The sequence below is a fragment of the Nerophis ophidion genome, linkage group LG22 (assembly GCF_033978795.1).
Source record: "Nerophis ophidion isolate RoL-2023_Sa linkage group LG22, RoL_Noph_v1.0, whole genome shotgun sequence".
Lineage (NCBI taxonomy): Eukaryota > Metazoa > Chordata > Actinopteri > Syngnathiformes > Syngnathidae > Nerophis > Nerophis ophidion.
Window position 1 is genome coordinate 31,632,484 of NC_084632.1, and position 18,817 is coordinate 31,651,300.

At 38.6% G+C, this 18,817-nt stretch overlaps 2 protein-coding genes across 2 annotated transcripts in view; both read left to right on the forward strand.

Annotated features, from left to right (window-relative positions):
- The window catches only part of ror1 (receptor tyrosine kinase-like orphan receptor 1), a 358,626-nt gene extending 346,726 nt beyond the window's left edge, over window positions 1–11,900 (forward strand). Inside the window, exons 9-12 of the mRNA XM_061883694.1 lie at window positions 2,600–2,779; window positions 3,176–3,403; window positions 7,529–7,893; window positions 10,259–11,900. Coding sequence (XP_061739678.1) covers window positions 2,600–2,779; window positions 3,176–3,403; window positions 7,529–7,893; window positions 10,259–10,943 — 1,458 coding nt within the window. The 3' untranslated portion in view covers window positions 10,944–11,900. The remainder of the gene's footprint in view (window positions 1–2,599; window positions 2,780–3,175; window positions 3,404–7,528; window positions 7,894–10,258) is intronic.
- Window positions 11,901–16,283: 4,383 nt separating this feature from the next.
- cachd1 (cache domain containing 1) overlaps window positions 16,284–18,817 on the forward strand; it is a 229,591-nt gene continuing 227,057 nt past the window's right edge. Inside the window, exon 1 of the mRNA XM_061883696.1 lies at window positions 16,284–16,356. The gene's annotated coding sequence lies outside the window, so the exon portion shown is untranslated. The remainder of the gene's footprint in view (window positions 16,357–18,817) is intronic.

Below are 18,817 nucleotides of genomic sequence, written 5' to 3' on the forward strand. Positions count from 1 at the left end.
CATATTCAGTTGAATATGCTACAAAGACAACATATTTGATGTTCAAACTGATAAACCTTTTTTTTTTTTTGCAAATAATTATTAACTTTAGAATTTGATGCCAGCAACACGTGACAAAGAAGTTGGGAAAGGTGGAAATAAAAACTGATAAAGTTGAGGAATGCTAATCAAACACTTATTTGGAACAACCCACAGGTGTGCAGGCTAATTGGGAACATTTGGGTGACATGATTGGGTATAGAAGCAGCTTCCATGAAATTCACAAACAAGGATGGGGTGATGGTCACCACTTTGTAAGCAAATTGTCGAACAGTTTTAGAACGACATTTCTCAACGAGCTATTGCAAGGAATTTAGGGATTTTACCATCTACGGTTCGCAAAATCATCAAAAAGTTCAGAGAATCTGGAGAAATTACTGCACGTAAGCGATGATATTACGGACTTTTGATCCCCCAGGCGGTACTGCATCAAAAACCGACATCAGTGTGTAAAGGATATCACCACATGGGCTGAGGAACACTTCATAAAATCACTGTCAGTAACTAAAGTTGGTCGCTACATCTGTAAGTGCAAGTTAAAACTCTACTATGCAAAGCGAAAGCCATTTATCAACAACCCCCAGGAACGCCGCTGGCTTCGCTGGGCCCGAGCTCATCTAAGATAGACTGATGCAAAGTGGAAAAGTGTTCTGTGGTCTGACGAGTCCACATTTCATTTCAAATTATATTTGGAAACTAGTTAACGGGTTATGTTTAAAAGCTCATACCAGCATTCTTCCCTGTTTGGCACTCAGCATCAAGGGTTGGAATTGGGGGTTAAATCACCAAAAATAGTTCCGGGGCCGCTACTGCTCACTGCTCCCCTCACCTCCCAGGGGGTAAACAAGGGGATGGGTCAAATGCAGAGGACACATTTCACCACACTTAGTGTGAGTGTGACAATCTTTGGTACTTTGACTTAATGTAGGAGGTATTTTAGCTAGTATAGTAGAAGTTCTCAATATTTGCACTAATCAGAAGTGTAGATTACGACTCTGAGTAGGACGGACACAATTAAATACTTAAAAAGAAACTAGTGTTATTTAAACATGTACAGTGCAACAACTAGTGGACAGACATTAATAGGAATGACCATTCAAAACAAAAGAAAAAAACAGAAAGGAATCTTAACAAACAATTTTGGTTTAGTTCAGGTAATTCATTGAAAGTAATATCAAAAGTTCTTCAAGTTTATAGGAGCCATATGAGACTGATCGCAGTCCATATGTGCATTCGCAGTTCATACAGCCACACAGTGTTGTCACTATGACGTCATAGTGTAACCGCGCTTTACTGTAGCATAAAAAATGCAGATGGCCTTAAAACGCCACAATACTCAGTCAACATATTTAAGTACCCACAATAAAGACTCGACATAAATATAAATTCAATCGGATCAGAAACATCGGAGGAAACGGGATTAAAACCCGATGCTAACCGGCCATTGAAAATACATGGGTACGGCTAGTAGCTACTATTGGCAAACAGATAGACTTACCAAGTCGGCGTAAAATCTCAACATCGACACACTCTTTCGTCGCAACTCGGCCCTGATGGTCGGCACCTATAAGTTTACAGTTAGTTGTAAAATGTTGGAAAGTTGTTTTTATGATATGCAGGCAAAAACAACAACTTTAAAACATACCGGCTTCAGCTGTCCCCATGCAGGGCTAGCCTGCATGGGGACAGCCCAGCACAAGAAATACGTTACACACATATAGTTGTTGACAAAATACACTGTACATTATATACCTTAGCCAACTATTCTATGGAAATGTTTAACATAATTCATATAGCAATACGGTCTCACTGCACAGCACAGCAGCCAGCAGTTTGCCGAGTCATTGCCATGGTGACGGGGAGGCTCAAATGGCTGCTGACTCACCTCAAATCTCTGCTCAGTATTTCATTAGCAAATGGGAAAATTCAGCGATTTTGAATAAAAATAATCTTGAACTGGTCAAGTTAAATGGAAAATAACTTTTTTGTATAATCACTGGATAAATATAACAATTTAATTTTTTTTTTCTTTTTACATTTTTTTTCTTTCCATGATGGCAGGTGCCCTGACTGCACGTCACTGGTATATACACACGTGTGTAAATATATAAATGATAAATGGGTTGTACTTGTATAGCGCTTTTCTACCTTCTAGGTACTCAAAGCGCTTTGACACTACTTCCACATTTACCCATTCACACACACATTCACACACTGATGGAGGGAGCTGCCATGCAAGGCGCTAACCAGCACCCATCAGGAGCAAGGGTGAAGTGTCTTGCTCAGGACACAACGGACGTGACGAGGTTGGTACTAGGTGGGATTTGAACCAGGGACCCTCGGGTTGCGCACGGCCACTCTCCCACTGCGCCATGCCGTCCCCTATATATAAATATAGTTTTTGTTCTTTTTATAAAATAATAACAATTAAAAAAAATGTAAAGAGGCGCTATATGAATAACATTTTACCTGTATTTCAGCAGTGTCAACAATAAGAAAAACAGTATGATTTGCTGTCTCTCACGTTCATTTTTCCCCAAAACTGTTTTTTCTTTTGCAGAGTAAGGCCAAAGAGCTCCCCCTGTCGGCGGTGCGCTTCATGGAGGAACTTGGAGAATGCACATTGGGGAAGATCTATAAGGGGCACCTGTACCTTCCAGGCATGGACCAAGCACAACTGGTCGCAATCAAGACCCTCAAGGACATCTCCAACGTCCAACAGTGGAGTGACTTCCAGCAGGTACTGCATAGGAGTCCATACTCTTTAGTCTGAGTACGGTCTAGACTAGAGTTTACTACACGTGTGACAGTTTCCACATTTGAAATGCGGCACTAAAATGCTGTCATGCGTTTATTCAAGCTGCTACTTTACCAGTGGAAAGCTCTGTCTTCCCACAAGCACCCAAGCATGTCCAGTTTTATTTCCATTGAACGTACAGTAAGGGCGAGAGACTACTTGTGGAAAAATGACAGCAGATGTTCTCAAAAAGGTTCACTGGAAATAGATGAAAAAATAAGCAATGACTATCAAGTCACTGCCACCCAGAATGGAACATCTGGTCTGCTTGAAAGGTTTCAAAGCCTCCAAATGAACCACGGGAGGTTTGTTTATAAAATGCACTTGTTCTTCCTACAGGAGGCTGCTGTCCTGACCGAGCTGCAACATCCCAATGTGGTGTGTCTGCTGGGTGTGGTCACCCAGGAACAGCCCGTCTGTTTGCTGTTCGAGTTCCTTCCTCAAGGCGACCTTCACGAGTTCCTCATCATGCGATCGCCACACTCGGATGTCGGCTGCAGCAGCGACGAGGACGGGACGGTTAAATCCAGCTTGGACCACGGTGACTTCCTGCATATGTCCCTCCAGGCAAGAATGGAGCCTTCAATGCTTTTTTTGGGTGGGGGGGGGTTCAACAGTATACACCTGGAACAACAATGTTTACATAAATATTTCAAGCCGATCATTTTTAACACATCAAACTAATAATTATTGTATGTGGAAACTTGACACGATTTATTCATAATAATTTTTCGGCTTTGTAGCCATAAAAACTATTGAAAAAGTCAAACCGTCCATTATTATTTATGGGATTTATTGGTAACATATGAAAATACAGTGGGGCAAAAAAGTATTTAGTCAGCCACCGATTGTGCAAGTTCTCCCACTTAAAATGATGACAGAGGTCTGTAATTTTCATCATAGGTACACTTCAACTGTGAGAGACAGAATGTGAAATCCAGGAATTCACATTGTAGGAATTTTAAACAATTTATTTGTAAATTATGCTGGAAAATAAGTATTTGGTCAACCATTCAAAGCTTTCACTGATGGAAGGAGGTTTTGGCTCAAAATCTCACGATACATGGCCCCATTCATTCTTTCCCTAACACGGATCAGTCGTCCTGTCCCCTTAGCAGAAATACATCCCCAAAGCATGATGTTTCCACCCCCATGCTTCACAGTAGGTGTGGTGTACTTGGGATGCAACTCAGTATTCTTCTTCCTCCAAACACGACGAGTTGAGTTTATACCAAAATAGATGCATGGATGATACAGAAGAGGATTGGGAGAATGTCATGTGGTCAGATGAAAAACTAAAGATAAAACTTTTCGGTATAAACTCAACTCGTCGTGTTTGGAGGAAGAAGAATACTGAGTTGCATCCCAAGAACACCACACCTACTGTGAAGCATGGGGGTGGAAACATCATGCTTTGGGGCTGTTTTTCTGCTAAGGGGACAGGACGATTTATCCGTGTTAAGGAAAGAATGAATGGGGCCATGTATCGTGAGATTTTGAGCCAAAACCTCCTTCCATCAATGAGAGCTTTGAATGGTTGACCAAATACTTATTTTCCACCATTATTTACAAATAAATTCTTTAAAATTCCTACAATGTGAATTCCTGGATTTTTTTCCCACATTCTTTCTCTCACAGTTGAAGTGTACCTATGATGAAAATTACAGACCTCTGTCATCATTTTAAGTGGGAGAACTTGCACAATCGGTGGCTGACTAAATACTTTTTTGCCCCACTGTAAGTGGATATCAGCTACTATATATCACATATTAGTCTCTAACCGTCTCATGTTAGTCTCTAAATGTATATTTATTTTTAATCAAATGTCTTTCAATTCAACTACTTTCATGAACAATTATGATAACCTACTTCAGAATATTTCTCTAAGTGTTTGTTATTCTCAAGGAATGGAAACAATTATTTAAAACGTGCTTTTTTCAAGGAGTTAGTAAAATGTCCACCCATTTGAAGTTCAACTGATTAAATATGATTTTTGGAAAAAATATGATCAAATAAGATTTGGTGAAAACTAAAATATATGTTTAATGATCTTGAACAATGTGTTCTTATAGTTTGCCATGTACTAATATTGTTGTTAAATGTACTGCGAAAACATTGAGCCTGCGGTCAAAAATAACTCGAAACACCAATATGATCGGACTAATGCCATCTAAAAAAATTGATACGGTCTAATAAAAACTAAGTTTACATTGAAATACCCAATCTGATATTGGTATTGGTGAGAAGTCCACAAAGAAAAAAAGTATGGGATGATATCTGCCTGCATCTAAAGTTTCGGATACAAGCAGTCATGCAACATGTTTACTCGTGCAAAATGGACAGCCAGTTAACGTAAATGTCCTCCAATAAGCACACAAAGTTGATTTTTTTCTTGTGTTTCAGAACTACATAGAAGTTTTTGTTTCATTACTCTACGACATTCCTAACATAATTTACAAGCAGTTTTATCAGTTTATTTACCTAGGGGGCGCTAGAGCACAATTTTCATTTTTGGGGTTTGGTTTTTTTATTGGATGGCAATTTTCACCAGTCCTGATGTGTGTGTAAAATTTGGTGAGTTTTGAAGCATGTTAAGGGGGTCAAATTACAGATTTGCGTTTCTGGATGTTGTTGATAAATGGCTTTCGCTTGGCATAGTATAGCTTTAACTTGCACTTTGAAGCATTTTAGGGAGTCAAATTTCAGTTCAAAGAGGCAAAAGAGGCATATTTTGCAAAAATTTTGTTTTAAAGGGGTTTTTGCCAACTTCCTGTTGATTTTAGGAAGCACACAAGCTCAAAATACATATAATAATCGTCCTTAACAGAACAATATTGCAGTCTAAAACACCACATTTGTGAAAATAAACAAGTATGAAATAATTATATTTTCATATTACTCCCAAGGCAAAAGCATATAGAAATTATCCAGTAACAACTGTGTCCGTATCAGTCAACTTATTGCCTCATGAGCTTAACTTCATGAAGTTAACAGTTAAACCATGATCGTAATAATCCACATTGCGTGTTATTTTTGCGTGAAACTGCTATCTTAACATGGCGTAGCTCCTCCTTTGAATGCAAGTGCTCCTACAGTAGCAATACAAATTCTGTATTCCGACAAAATAAAAAATCTGGCAAGACATCAATGAACCGCAGGCATGTTTTTTTTTTATTATTGTCATTAAAAGCGTGTTTGTCCTTTTTGTGTTGAGCTGTTTAAAAAAAAAAAACATTTAATTAAAACTAATTGTCCAGGAATGGCATTAAAACTTATCTGTCTAGGGCAGTGGTTCTCAAATGGGGGTACTTGAAGGTATGCTAAGGGGTACGTGATATTTTTTTTAAATATTCTAAAAATAGCAACAATTCAAAAATACTTTATAAATATATCTATTGAATAATACTTTAACAAATTATAAATGTAAGTTCATCCATCCATCCATCCATTTCCTACCGCTTATTCAGTTCATAAACTGTGAAAAGAAATGCAACAATGCAATATTCAGTGTTGACAGGTAGATTTTTTGTAGACATTTTTCCATAAATATTGATGTTAAAGATTTATTTTTTTTGTGAAGAAATGTTTAGAATTAAGTTCATGAATCCAGATGGATCTCTATTACAATCCCCAAAGAGGGCACTTAAAGTTGATGATTACTTCTATGTGTAGAAAACTGTATTTATAATTGAATCAATAGTTTATTTTTCAACAGGTTTTTTGTTATTTTTATTACTTTTTTTCAAAATAGTTCAAGAAAGACCACTACAAATGAGCAATATTTGGCACTGTTATACAATTTAACAAATCAGAAACTGATGACATAGTGCTGTATTTTACTTCTTTATCTCTTTTTTTCCAACCAAAAATACTTTGCTCTGATTAGGGGTTACTTGAATTAAAAGAATGTTCACAGGGGGTACATCACTGAAAAAAGTTTGAGAACCACTGGTGTAGGGTATATTTATCAATGATGAAAAAATATATCTATCTGTGATTAATTGCGACTCACTTTGAGTGAACTATGAACAAAATAAAAAAGTTAATGTACCAATGATTGTCACACACACACTAGCTGTGGCGAAACTATTCACTGCATTTGACACATCACCCTTGATCACCCCCTGGGAGGTGAGGGGAGCAGTGAGCAGCAGCAGTGGCCGTGCCCAGGAATAATATCTGGTGATTTAACCCCCCATTCCAACCCCTTGATGCTGAATGCCAAGCAGGGAGTTAATGGGTCCCATTTTTTTATAGTCTTTGGTATGACTTGGCCTGGGTTTGAACTTACAACCTACCGAATGCAATTGTTCGTGACGATAACATATCAATGACTTGACAGACTTAGTTAAAATGCCATTTACAATCGGGTTGCATGCATGTCTACTTTTGACAAAACAAAATATCTTTATATAATTGACCTCAAATGTACACTTTATTGTTTAAGTGTCTAAAATATCTTTCAGCTAAACTTTCCACAGAGAGTTACATGGAAAATAAGCAGAAAATGTCTGCCCCTTTATAGAAGATAAAGTGTGACACTTACTATAAGATCATGGTATATCATACTGTACATATGTAAAAATACATATGATAAATGGAGCTTTGGTCGACAGAACTTTTTTTATTTGGAGATTCCAATGTGGTTTAGTCCTATAAAACTCACATCTTTTTCCCACTAATGCAACCCAGGTGGCTGCCGGGATGGAGTACTTGGCCAGTCACTTCTACATTCATAAGGACCTCGCAGCGCGGAACATTCTCGTTGGCGAGCAGCTCCACGTGAAGATATCGGACCTGGGCCTCTCCAGAGAGATATACTCATCAGACTACTACTGCATTCAGCCCAAAACCCTCTTTCCTATCCGCTGGATGCCTCCCGAGGCCATCGCCTATGGAAAGTTCACCACCGACTCCGACATCTGGTCGTTTGGAGTCGTGCTGTGGGAGATCTTCAGCTACGGCCTGCAGCCTTACTATGGCTTCTCCAACCAGGAAGTGATGGAGATGGTGAGGAAGAGACAACTACTGCCGTGTCCTGAAGACTGTCCTCCAAGGTATGCTCACGTCTAAATGTGGTCATCCGTACACTCGAGTGCAGACCTGGGCTAATTGTGGTCTATTAAAGGGGAACATTATCACCAGACCTATGTAAGCGTCAATATATACCTTGATAGTGCAGAAAAAAGACCATATATTTTTTTAACCGATTTCCGAACTCTAAATGGGTGAATTTTGGCGAATTAAACGCCTTTCTGTTTATCGCTCTGGTGGCGATGACGTCAGAACGTGACGTCACCGAGGTAATACAGCCGCCATTTTCATTTTCTACACATTACACACACGGGTCTCAGCTCTGTTATTTTCCGTTTTTTCGACTATTTTTTGGAACCTTGGAGACATCATGCCTCGTCGGTGTGTTGTCGGAGGGTGTAACAACACCAACAGGGAGGGATTCATGTTGCACCGAAGATGCGAAAGTGTCTGCCGCCAGACCCCCATTGAATGTGCTGTAGTGTGTTCACATTTGACCGGCGATGGCAGACATGGCACAGAGATGTATGGATAACCTGCAGATGCATTTGCAATGATAAAGTCAACGAAATCACAAAGGTGAGTTTTGTTGATGTTGACTTATGTGCTAATCAGACATATTTGGTCGCGGCGTGACTGCCAGCTAATCAATGCTAACATGCTACGCTAATCGATGCTAACATGCTATTTACCGGCGGTGCCGAAGCAGACATGGCACAGAGATGTATGGATAACCTGCAGATGCATTTGCAACTATATTACGTTTCCTTCCACCCACATTTAATGCGAAAAAAACACTTACCAATCGACGGATTTAAGTTGCTCCATTATCACAAAATGCGAAAGTCTTGATCGTTTGGTCCGCACATTTTACCGGCGATGCTAACGCAGCTATTCGGCCATGCTATGGCTATGAATAGCGTCAATAGCTATTCGCTCAATAGCTTCAGTTTCTTCAATATTTTCATGCTCCAACCATCTGTTTCAATACATGCGTAATCTGTTGAATCGCTTAAATCGCTGAAATCTGAGTTTGAATCCGAGCTAATGTCACTATATCTTGCTGTGGTACTCCCATTGTTTGTTTACATTGGCAGCACTGTGTGACGTCACAGGGAAATGGCCAGTGTCTTCGCAGAGAGCTGAAAATAAGGCACTTTAAAGCTTTATTTAGGGATATTCCGAGACCGGTAAAATAAAAAAAAAAACTTCAAAAAATACAACATGCCACTGGGAACTGATTGTTATTGTTTTTAGCCCTTTTGAAATTGTGATAATGTTCCCCTTTGAGCTTTTTAATCTGGTCCGCCGGACATTCACAAGTAATTGTTTTAGATCTTTAAGATTGAAACTGTAGCTGCCATCATACTTGCCAACGGAATTTGGGGGTGGTGCGGCGGGAGGTCGGGATTAAGAGGGGGGAGTTTATTTATAGCTAGAATTCGATGAAATTCAAGAATTTATTTAATTTATATAAATATATATATATGTATGTATATATATATATATATATATATATATATATATATATATATATATATATATATAAAATAAATACTTGAATTTCAGTGTTCATTTATTTACACATATACACACATAACATTCCTCTCTACTCATTGTTGTATGTGAAAGTGCAATGCTTTGCAGCCGGTAGAAAGTTTTTGAAGGAGCATAGGTAAGGGCAGCGTCTGCGAAATTTAATTTGCAGGAAAGGAGTGAGTTTAGGGTTGAATTGTCCATTCTCGTTCTATTCTCTGTCACTATCTGTTTTTGGATATTACTACTTGCCGTAGTTTTAAAGCAATGCATGATGGGATTCCGGATGTTGTGTGTCAATGTAATAACGTGCCGGCTGGAATAAACACACGCTGAGAATAGCTCCGTGCCTGCCTACTTTATGAGTTATAGATAAACCTACGGATAATGGAGACATATATAATAGTCTCCTTCTTGTTGTGTGTGCAGTTGAGCACTGAGCTCCAAAAGCCGTGGATGGTGTTTATATGGAGGAAAAGCAGACGTGAGGAGAAATTTGGGAGAATGGTTGTCCCGGGAGATTTTCAGGAGAGGCACTGAAACAAATGAGCAACATTTTGCACTGTTATACAATTTAATAAATCAGAAACTGATGACATAGCGCTGTATTTTACATCTTTATCTCTTTTTTTCAACCAAAAATGCTTTGCTCTGTTTAGGGGGTACTTGAATTAAAAAAACGTTCACAGGGGTACATCACTGAAAAAAGGTTGAGAATCACTGGCCTAGAAAGTGCTTGAAAATGGCCCCAAGCATCCATTTTGTCTGATATTGATTCAAAATGACCTTGAGTCTGAAACTTTCAAAAAGTGTCCTATATTTGGACTTAAATAATAAATGGTGTTTTTGCAGGTTCTATGGTTTGATGACTGAGTGCTGGCAGGAAGGTCCGTCACGCAGACCTCGCTTCAAGGACCTGCACAGTCGCCTACGAGCCTGGGAGGGCCTGTCGTCTCACGCCAGCTCCAGCACGCCCTCTGGTGGCGGAGGTAACGCCACCACGCAGACCACCTCGCTGAGCGCCAGCCCCGTTAGCAACCTGAGCAACCCTCGCTACGCCACCGCCACGGGGTACCTCTACCCGGCCCAAGCTCTGCCCTCAGCGGGGCAGATGGCGGCCGTGCCCGCCTGGGCGCCCATGGCGATGCCCCAAACACACCAGCGCTTCATTCCCGTCAACGGCTACCCCATCCCTCCGGGGTACGCGGCCTTCCCCGCTCACTTCCCTGCCCCGGCGCCGCCCACCAGGGTGATCCAGCAGCACCACCTGCCGCCTCCTAAATCCCGCTCGCCCAGCAGCGCCAGCGGCTCCACCAGCACGGGTCACGTCAGCGGCGTGCCCTCCACCACGGGGTCCAATCACGACGCCAACACGCCACTGTTGTCACATTGCATCATGCCGGGGAACGGCGGAGGCCCTCAGGGGTACGGACAGCTCACCCACAAGATGGCGACACAACTGGACCACACAGCGCTGCTGGCGGCCAATTCTGACGGCGTGATGTTTAACGACGGCGTCATCACCGCAGACCTGTAATCCTTGGTCACACTTGGACCGAGTGGAGGAACATGGCCGCTCAAACAGAACATTTGAAGACCGCCTCATAGCAGTCTTTTCATTATTCTAACCTTTGTGTAAATACAGTACATGAGCGAATGGGATATTATATTTTATGATGGTGAAAAAGAAGAAGGTTACAGCCGAGCATACAGGAAGTGGAGGACTCAATCATCAACAATTATTTTAAGGAAACTACCTAAAAATGTACTTGCTAAGAACACAATTGATCAACAACATGGAGACTAAGGCAATAATAGCATGCTTGACTTTGTGCATGGTGGAACTCTAATGTTTCACTGCCTTTGGTACTTTTGATTTTTGTTATGCACCTAAACTACACAATGGTACCTCTGAGCCAGGGGTGTCCAAACTATCGCCTGCGGGTTGGCGTCTTCTGCAAGACGTCACAAGTTCAACAAGAGATTAGGCGCCCGCTGATATCTTTCTTTTAACGAGCTGAAAGTCTGTTTGCTGCAGAGTGGCTGCCCTCTTGTGGAAAATGTGAGTGAATCAGGTCAATGACCACAATTTGAATTGAAAGTGTACACGGCACAGCATTGACTCATATGACCCAGTCTAAACTACCTTTACCCACACATGGTGCAAACTGCAACCGACACAGGAAGTCAACACAAACGCTAACTGAACTTTGTGGATATCATAAAAAAATGTCCAATCATTAATTCGTAATTCATAATTCAAAGTTAAATCAAAGCCACGGCAATGCATGATGGGGAAAAAAATCCAAAACACTCTCTCCACACGTATTCATGTTTGGCACATTTTAGCTGCTTGATGTGTTCGAATTGATCACAAAACTTTAAAGAGGTTGTCACGGATGTAAACATTGTAGAATTCAAACTTTCAAATACTCCTAATATCAAATTATAATAATCATCAATTATATATCCATTATATTACTAGTATACATAGGTGTAGTAATTTTATATATATATATATATATATATATATATATATATATATATATATATATACATGTATATGTATATATACATATATATGTATGTATGAGAATATATATACATACATGTATGTATATTTATATGTATATATATATATTAGTATATATATATATGTATGTATATATATGAATATACAGTATATACATATATGTATATTTATATATATGAATATATTTGTATGTATATGTACGTATAAATGTATATATGTATGTATACATGTATATATATGCATATATGTATATATGTACATGCATATATATATATATATATATATATATATATATATATATATATATATATATATATATATATATATATATACATTACCTTACATGCATTCAACAGCATTTAGCCCAATGCGGACTTCAAGTCAAAAAGTCATGACACCCTTCCTCTAAGCAATTTTTCCAATAAAGTAAATCCAAATAATCCGTTCCAGATAACCCAAAAAATGACTACAACACACGTTTTATAGACAATCATTATTGTTTACATGCAGAAAACAAGGTGACATTTGGGCTGCAACGATGAATCGACTAAAAAAAAATATTCGATTTATAGTGTGTTGCTTTGATTCATGGTTCAATGAGTGTAACTAATAAAAAAATTATCATTTTAAATATGCGGGCATAGTATCAGCACGGTCCCTGCAATCGAGGGCACTAGAGAGCAATGGTGTGTGGCGGTGTACTGCGGACACATTTTTATTCGTAAAAAAAGAATCAAGGTTATGGCATGCAGAAATTTTTTTTGAACAATTTTCCATAAAATACACTTAAAGCAGAAAAATTATTTGAACAATTTTCCATAAAATACACTTAAAGGCCATAAAGTGTTTTATCTGGATACTCGGTTAATCGAACAAACTAATCAATAGATTACCCGAAAATAAAACAATCAATAGCTGCAGCCTTAATGGAAATACATATAAATCACTAATTAGTTGAGTAAATGAACATTTAACATCACTTTTACCTTAAATGAAGAATCTTATGGGCAATGACGTTGATAAGCAAAAAGGGAACGGGGAGCCACTATAGTGTTTCTCACCTTCTTTATTCCAAATCCTGCTCCTCGCAACTTTCTTTGGCCCCACAATGGCTTATTTTGCAGTCTTCCTCAATGAAAACCAGGCACAGAAATTGCTTTGTTCGGGAACTTCGGAATTATACACAGGCAAAACAACATGTATGCAAACCCGAATCAGATGAAAAGTGGGGCGTACGAAAACCAAGGTACCGGTGTGTCTATTAAATCATTTTCACACAAACATGATATCCGAATGTTGTTGTTTTTTTTGTTTTTTTTAAGCAGCTTCTTAGACGAGTCAGCAGTTTTGTGTCTGCTGTTCTTTTACTTTGTGTTGAATGGATTACAGAAAGGAAGAACAATGACATCATACGTAAAGGTTGCATCATTCACCGCATGTAGAATCAGAGCAGGGGTGTCCAAACGTTTTTGTTTTTTTATGCACGATGATACAGGCACCACTTTGATATTAGTCCCCCTTTTTAAAGAGAAATGATTAAACACAATAAAACTGCTCCATATGCTTACTTGCTACGCAACCACACAGTGGACATCTTTGCCTTGGACTCTCATTCTCATTTTGGTTCTGTGTATTTTTTTCTAAATTGGATATTATTTGTAGTGTTTTTCCAGTGTTTGACGTATTGAAGGAAGCTTGTATTCATGTCTCCTGGTCCTTTTTGTTAAATTAAACAAACAAAGTGCTACCTTTTTTTAATGATTATTCTTGTTGATTGTTTATTATGCCCTTGAATTATAAAGACCTCAGACATTTTCCAAAGAATGATGTTATCGTTTTATATTTCACTAGACTGAAAAGCAAATGTTCGTCGAACATGTCCAAACAGTACAGCGATTTAAATCCAGAAACAGCTTTTTTTTCAATCCTCTGATATTCTTGTGATTTATTTTCTACCAACAAATAAGAAAAGTTTGAATAACACATGAGAAATAATGAGAATCTGCAGTAAAATAACAAAACGTATGTGTTTGGAAGGGATGGACGACCTGCGACAATCATGGCTTTCAGTGTTTGTTCTTTGCTACACGTGTTGAAATCCAACATATCGGGCATTCTCATATCTGTTATAGAAAGTCTAGCAGTGTAATTCATACATGATGAAAAGATCATTCTATTAATGTCACTTTTACATTTCTCTCCCCATGCACATGCTTGCATGTGTGAAGTAGTGCAAAAACCACTTGTACGCAACACTGTGAATTTCATCAAATCAAGGTACTTTTTTCATTAGGCCAAACAATCGTTTTGTGCTTTTGTGTGATTTTAATTCATCATTGGCTGCCATCTAGATGGGGTTTACGTGATGTTTGTACCATTTGACCAAGAGAGGCCTTTTCATTGTATGAATATTTTTGCACAGTCATTTATTAAATAATGTTTGGTTACAATGTAGTTTTAAATGTCATTTTTTGGTGTGTGTTTTTAACAGTGACATTCTGACAGTACAGTACATATTCACAGCACTTGACGTTTTACAATTTTTGTATTGTTATACAAAGGGACAAGCGGTAGGAAATGGATGGATGGATGGATGGATGGATATATAGTCAGGATCCAAAACTGAATAAATACCTTTTTTTCCTCAGAACTTCCCCTAATTCCCCATATTTCTGAACACTTCCATAATTCCATTATGACAACAATAACAATATCCATATATATATATATATATATATATATATATATATATATATATATATATATATATATATATATATATATATATATATATATATATATATATATATATATATATATATATATTTTGTTATGGACAATCCGTGTCGAGCACAAAAGTGCAATAACAAAACACCACTCGGGTTCAGATCCCCTCTCGAAAGAACAGGTTCCAGAGCCCTTGCTGTGCGTCAAAGTGAGTCCGACAATATCTAGCCCAGGGGTGCCCACACTTTTTCTGCAGGCGAGCTACTTTTCAATTGACCAACTCGAGGGGATCTACCTCATTTATATATATCATTTATATTTATTTATTTATTTATGAAACAGACATTTTTGTAAACAAGTTAAATGTGTTTAATGATAATACAAGCATGTGTAACACATATAGATGTCTTTCTTTCACGAAGACAAGAATATAAGTTGGTGTATTACCTGATTCTGATGACTTGCATTGATTGGAATCAGACAGTAATGATGATAATGCCCACATTTTCAAATGGAGGAGAAAAAAAGTTGTCCTTTCTGTACAATACCACATGAAAGTGGTTGGTTTTTGGCATCTAATTCATCCAGCTTCCATACACTTTACAAGAAAAACATTGGCGGCAAATTCCGTAGCTTGCTTGATTGACATTCACGGCACCCAAGGGTCTTGTGAGATGACGCTGGCTGCAGCCAGTTCATTATTATGAAAAAATGACAGAGAGGAAGGCGAGAAACACTTTTTATTTCAACAGACTTTCGCACCGTCCCTTCTGTCAAAACTCTAAAGGCCGACTGCACGTTTCCTATCTTCACAATAAAAGCCCTGCTTCATGCTGCCTGCGCTAACAAAATAAGACTCTCGGAAAGCTGGCGTGCACAAGTGATGTGCACGCCAGCTTTCTGAGGAATCGCTTGTGCACGCCAGTTTTCCGAGACTCTGTTGAAATAAAAAGTGTTTCTCGCCTTCCTCTCAGTCATATTTTCATAATAATGATCTTGCAGCAGCCAGCGTCATCTCACAAGACCCTCCGGTACCGTGAATGTCATTTAAGTGACGTCTTGGTTAAGATTGATGATCACTAATTTTTAGGTCTATTTTTTTTAAAAGCCTGGCTCGAGATCGACTGACACACCCCCCGCGGTCGACTGATAGCTCGCGATCGACGTAATGGGCACCCCTGATCTAGCCGGAACTTCTCTACCTCGCGCACTAGCTCAGGTTCCTTCCCCCCCAGTGAGGTGACGTTCCAAGTCCATATATATATATATATATATATATATATATATATATATATATATATATATATATATAGTCACAGCTTGTGCCTTATTTTGCGTTTGTCTGCATTTTCCTGTTTGAAGATTTAGTTCCGGTCTAGCGCTCTTATTTTGGTTTATTTTCCTGTACGCGGGCCTCTCTTCGGCCAAGAATGTGGCTGAATTTCATGGACCCCCTCGGGCTCGTTACACCATTTTGAATTTGTTGGCGTTTTCCTGTTCGATTTTGTTCCGGTCTAGCGCTTTTATTTTGGTTTGTTTTCCTGTTTCAGTTAGTCCGTCCTAAAGTGACTTGACTCCTGCCTCAAAGCGCGGTTAGGTTCACCTGAGTTGAGTTAGTAATCAACAGCCTCTTCTCGGCGCTGGATAATTGACTGCCTTGGCACGATGTTCCTTCTTTTCACGCCTCACTGTAAGTGTCGTCTTGTTTTGAGTTGTTCTGTAGAGCCTTTTTGTGCGCTCCAATCGCACTTGTGTTCAGTGGTTATGTTCAGTTTGACTACCGCTGTTATTAAATATCGTTTTACCTGCTAGCTGCATTCGTGCATAGAAGTTACATCTCACAATCACAACGACCGCCGCAAATGTGAAAATTACATACATTTCATAGATATATTCATTATATAATATTATATATGTATGTTATATATATTGTATAAATTATATGAAATGTATTGAATATTATATACATCAGGGGTCACCAACCTTTTTTGAAACAGAGAGCTACTTCTTGGGTACTGATTAATGCGAAGGGCTACCAGTTTGATACACACTTAAATAAATTGCCAGAAATAGCAAATTTGCTCAATTTACCTTTAATAAATAAATCCATACATATATATAATAAAATGGGTATTTCTGTCTGTCATTCCGTCGTACATTTTTTTCCTTTTACGGAAGGTTTTTTTTGTAGAGAATAAATGATGAAAAAAACACTGAATTGGACGGTTTAATAGAGGAGAAAACAGGTAAAAAATGAAGATAAAATTTTGAAGAATAGTTTATCTTCAATTTCGACTTTTTAAAAATCATAATTCAACCGAAAAAAAGAAGAGAAAAACTAGCTAATTCGAATCTTTTTGAACAAAATTAAAAAATAATTTATGGAACATCATTAGTAAGTTTTCCTGGTTAAGATTAATTTTATAATTTTGATTACATGTTTTAAATAGGTTAAAATCCATTCTGCATTTTGTTAGAATATATAACAAATTGGACCAATCTATAGGCGCCAGCGCCCCCCGCGACCCCGAAAGGGAATAAGCGGTAGAAAATGGATGGATGGATATATTTCTAATAAAGACAAATCATTATTTCTTCTAGGTTTCCCAGAACACAAATTTTAAAAGAAATTCAAAAGACTTTGAAATAAGATTTAAATATGATTCTTAAGATGTTCTAAAATTGCCAGAATATTTTTGGGGAATTTTAATCATAATAAGTTTGAAGAAATATTTCACAAATATTCTTTGTCGAAAAAACAGAAGCTAAAATAAAAAATCTAATTAAAATGTATTTATTGTTCTTTACAATTAAAAAAAATACTAATTTACTTGAATATTGATTTAAATTGTCAGGAAAGAAGAGGAAGGAATTTAAAAGGTAAAAAGGTATATGTGTTTTAAAATCCTAAAATCATGTTTAAGGTTGTATTTTTTCTCTAAAAGTGTCTTTCTGAAATTTATAAGAAGCAAGGTAAAAAAATAAATGAATTTATTTAAACAAGTGAAGACTAAGTCTATAAAATATTTTCTTGGATTTTCAAATTCTTTTTGAGTTTTGTCTCTCTTAGAATCAAGAATGTCGAACAAAGCGAGACCAGCTTGCTAGTAAATAAATAAAATTTCAAAAATAGAGGTAGCTCACTGGTAAGTGCTGCAATTTGAGCTATGTTTAGAACAGGCCAGCGTGCTACTCATCTGGTCCTTACGGGCTACCTGGTGCCCGCGGGCACCGTGTTGGTGACCACTGATATACAGTATATGATGTAGCGGCTGGCTATTGGTTGTTTGCCAATGACTGTGGCTGGGGGGCGGGACTTCCGGGGAAACATAGGGAAGTGACGTCGAGGATAGGAAGTGGGGTTCGAGTTTTGCCGGGAAAAGAGGGGAGACACATTGAGGTTTTTGTGTGGTTGAATTGCATTTTGTGCAATAATGACAACACACACAAAGAAGTTGTATGAGCCTACATTCTTGGGAATTTTACAATGTGTTTGTATTTTGATTATGGGTTCTGTTCTGAAGAAATACATATATGATACATATTTTAATGTTTTGTATATAGATAGATAAAAACATATAAAGTGTATAATATGGCATATAGCCATCTATCCATCCATTTTCCTACCGATTGTCCCTTTTGGGGTTGTGGCGGGTGCTGGAGCCTATCTCAGCTGCATTTGGGCGGAAGGCTTTGTACACCCTGGACAAGTCGCCACCTCATCGCAGGGCCAACACAGATAGACAACATTCACACTCACATTCACACACTAGGGCCCATTAAGTGTTGGCCCTAGTGTTGGCATGTCTTTGGAAGTGGGAGGAAGCCGGAGTACCCGGAGGGAACCCACGCAGTCACGGGGAGAACATGCAAGATACCGAGTCCGGGATTGAACTCAGGACTACTCAGGACTGTCGTATTGTGAGGCACATGCACTAACCCAGGGGTTGGGAACCTTTTTGGCTGAGAAAGCCATGAAAGCCCTCCATCCATCCATCCATTTTCTACCGCTTATTCCCTTTCGGGGTCGCGGGGGGCGCTGGCGCCTATCTCAGTTACAATCGGGCGGAAGGCAGGGTACACCCTGGACAAGTCGCCACCTCATCGCAGGGCCAACACAGATAGACAGACAACATTCACACTCACATTCA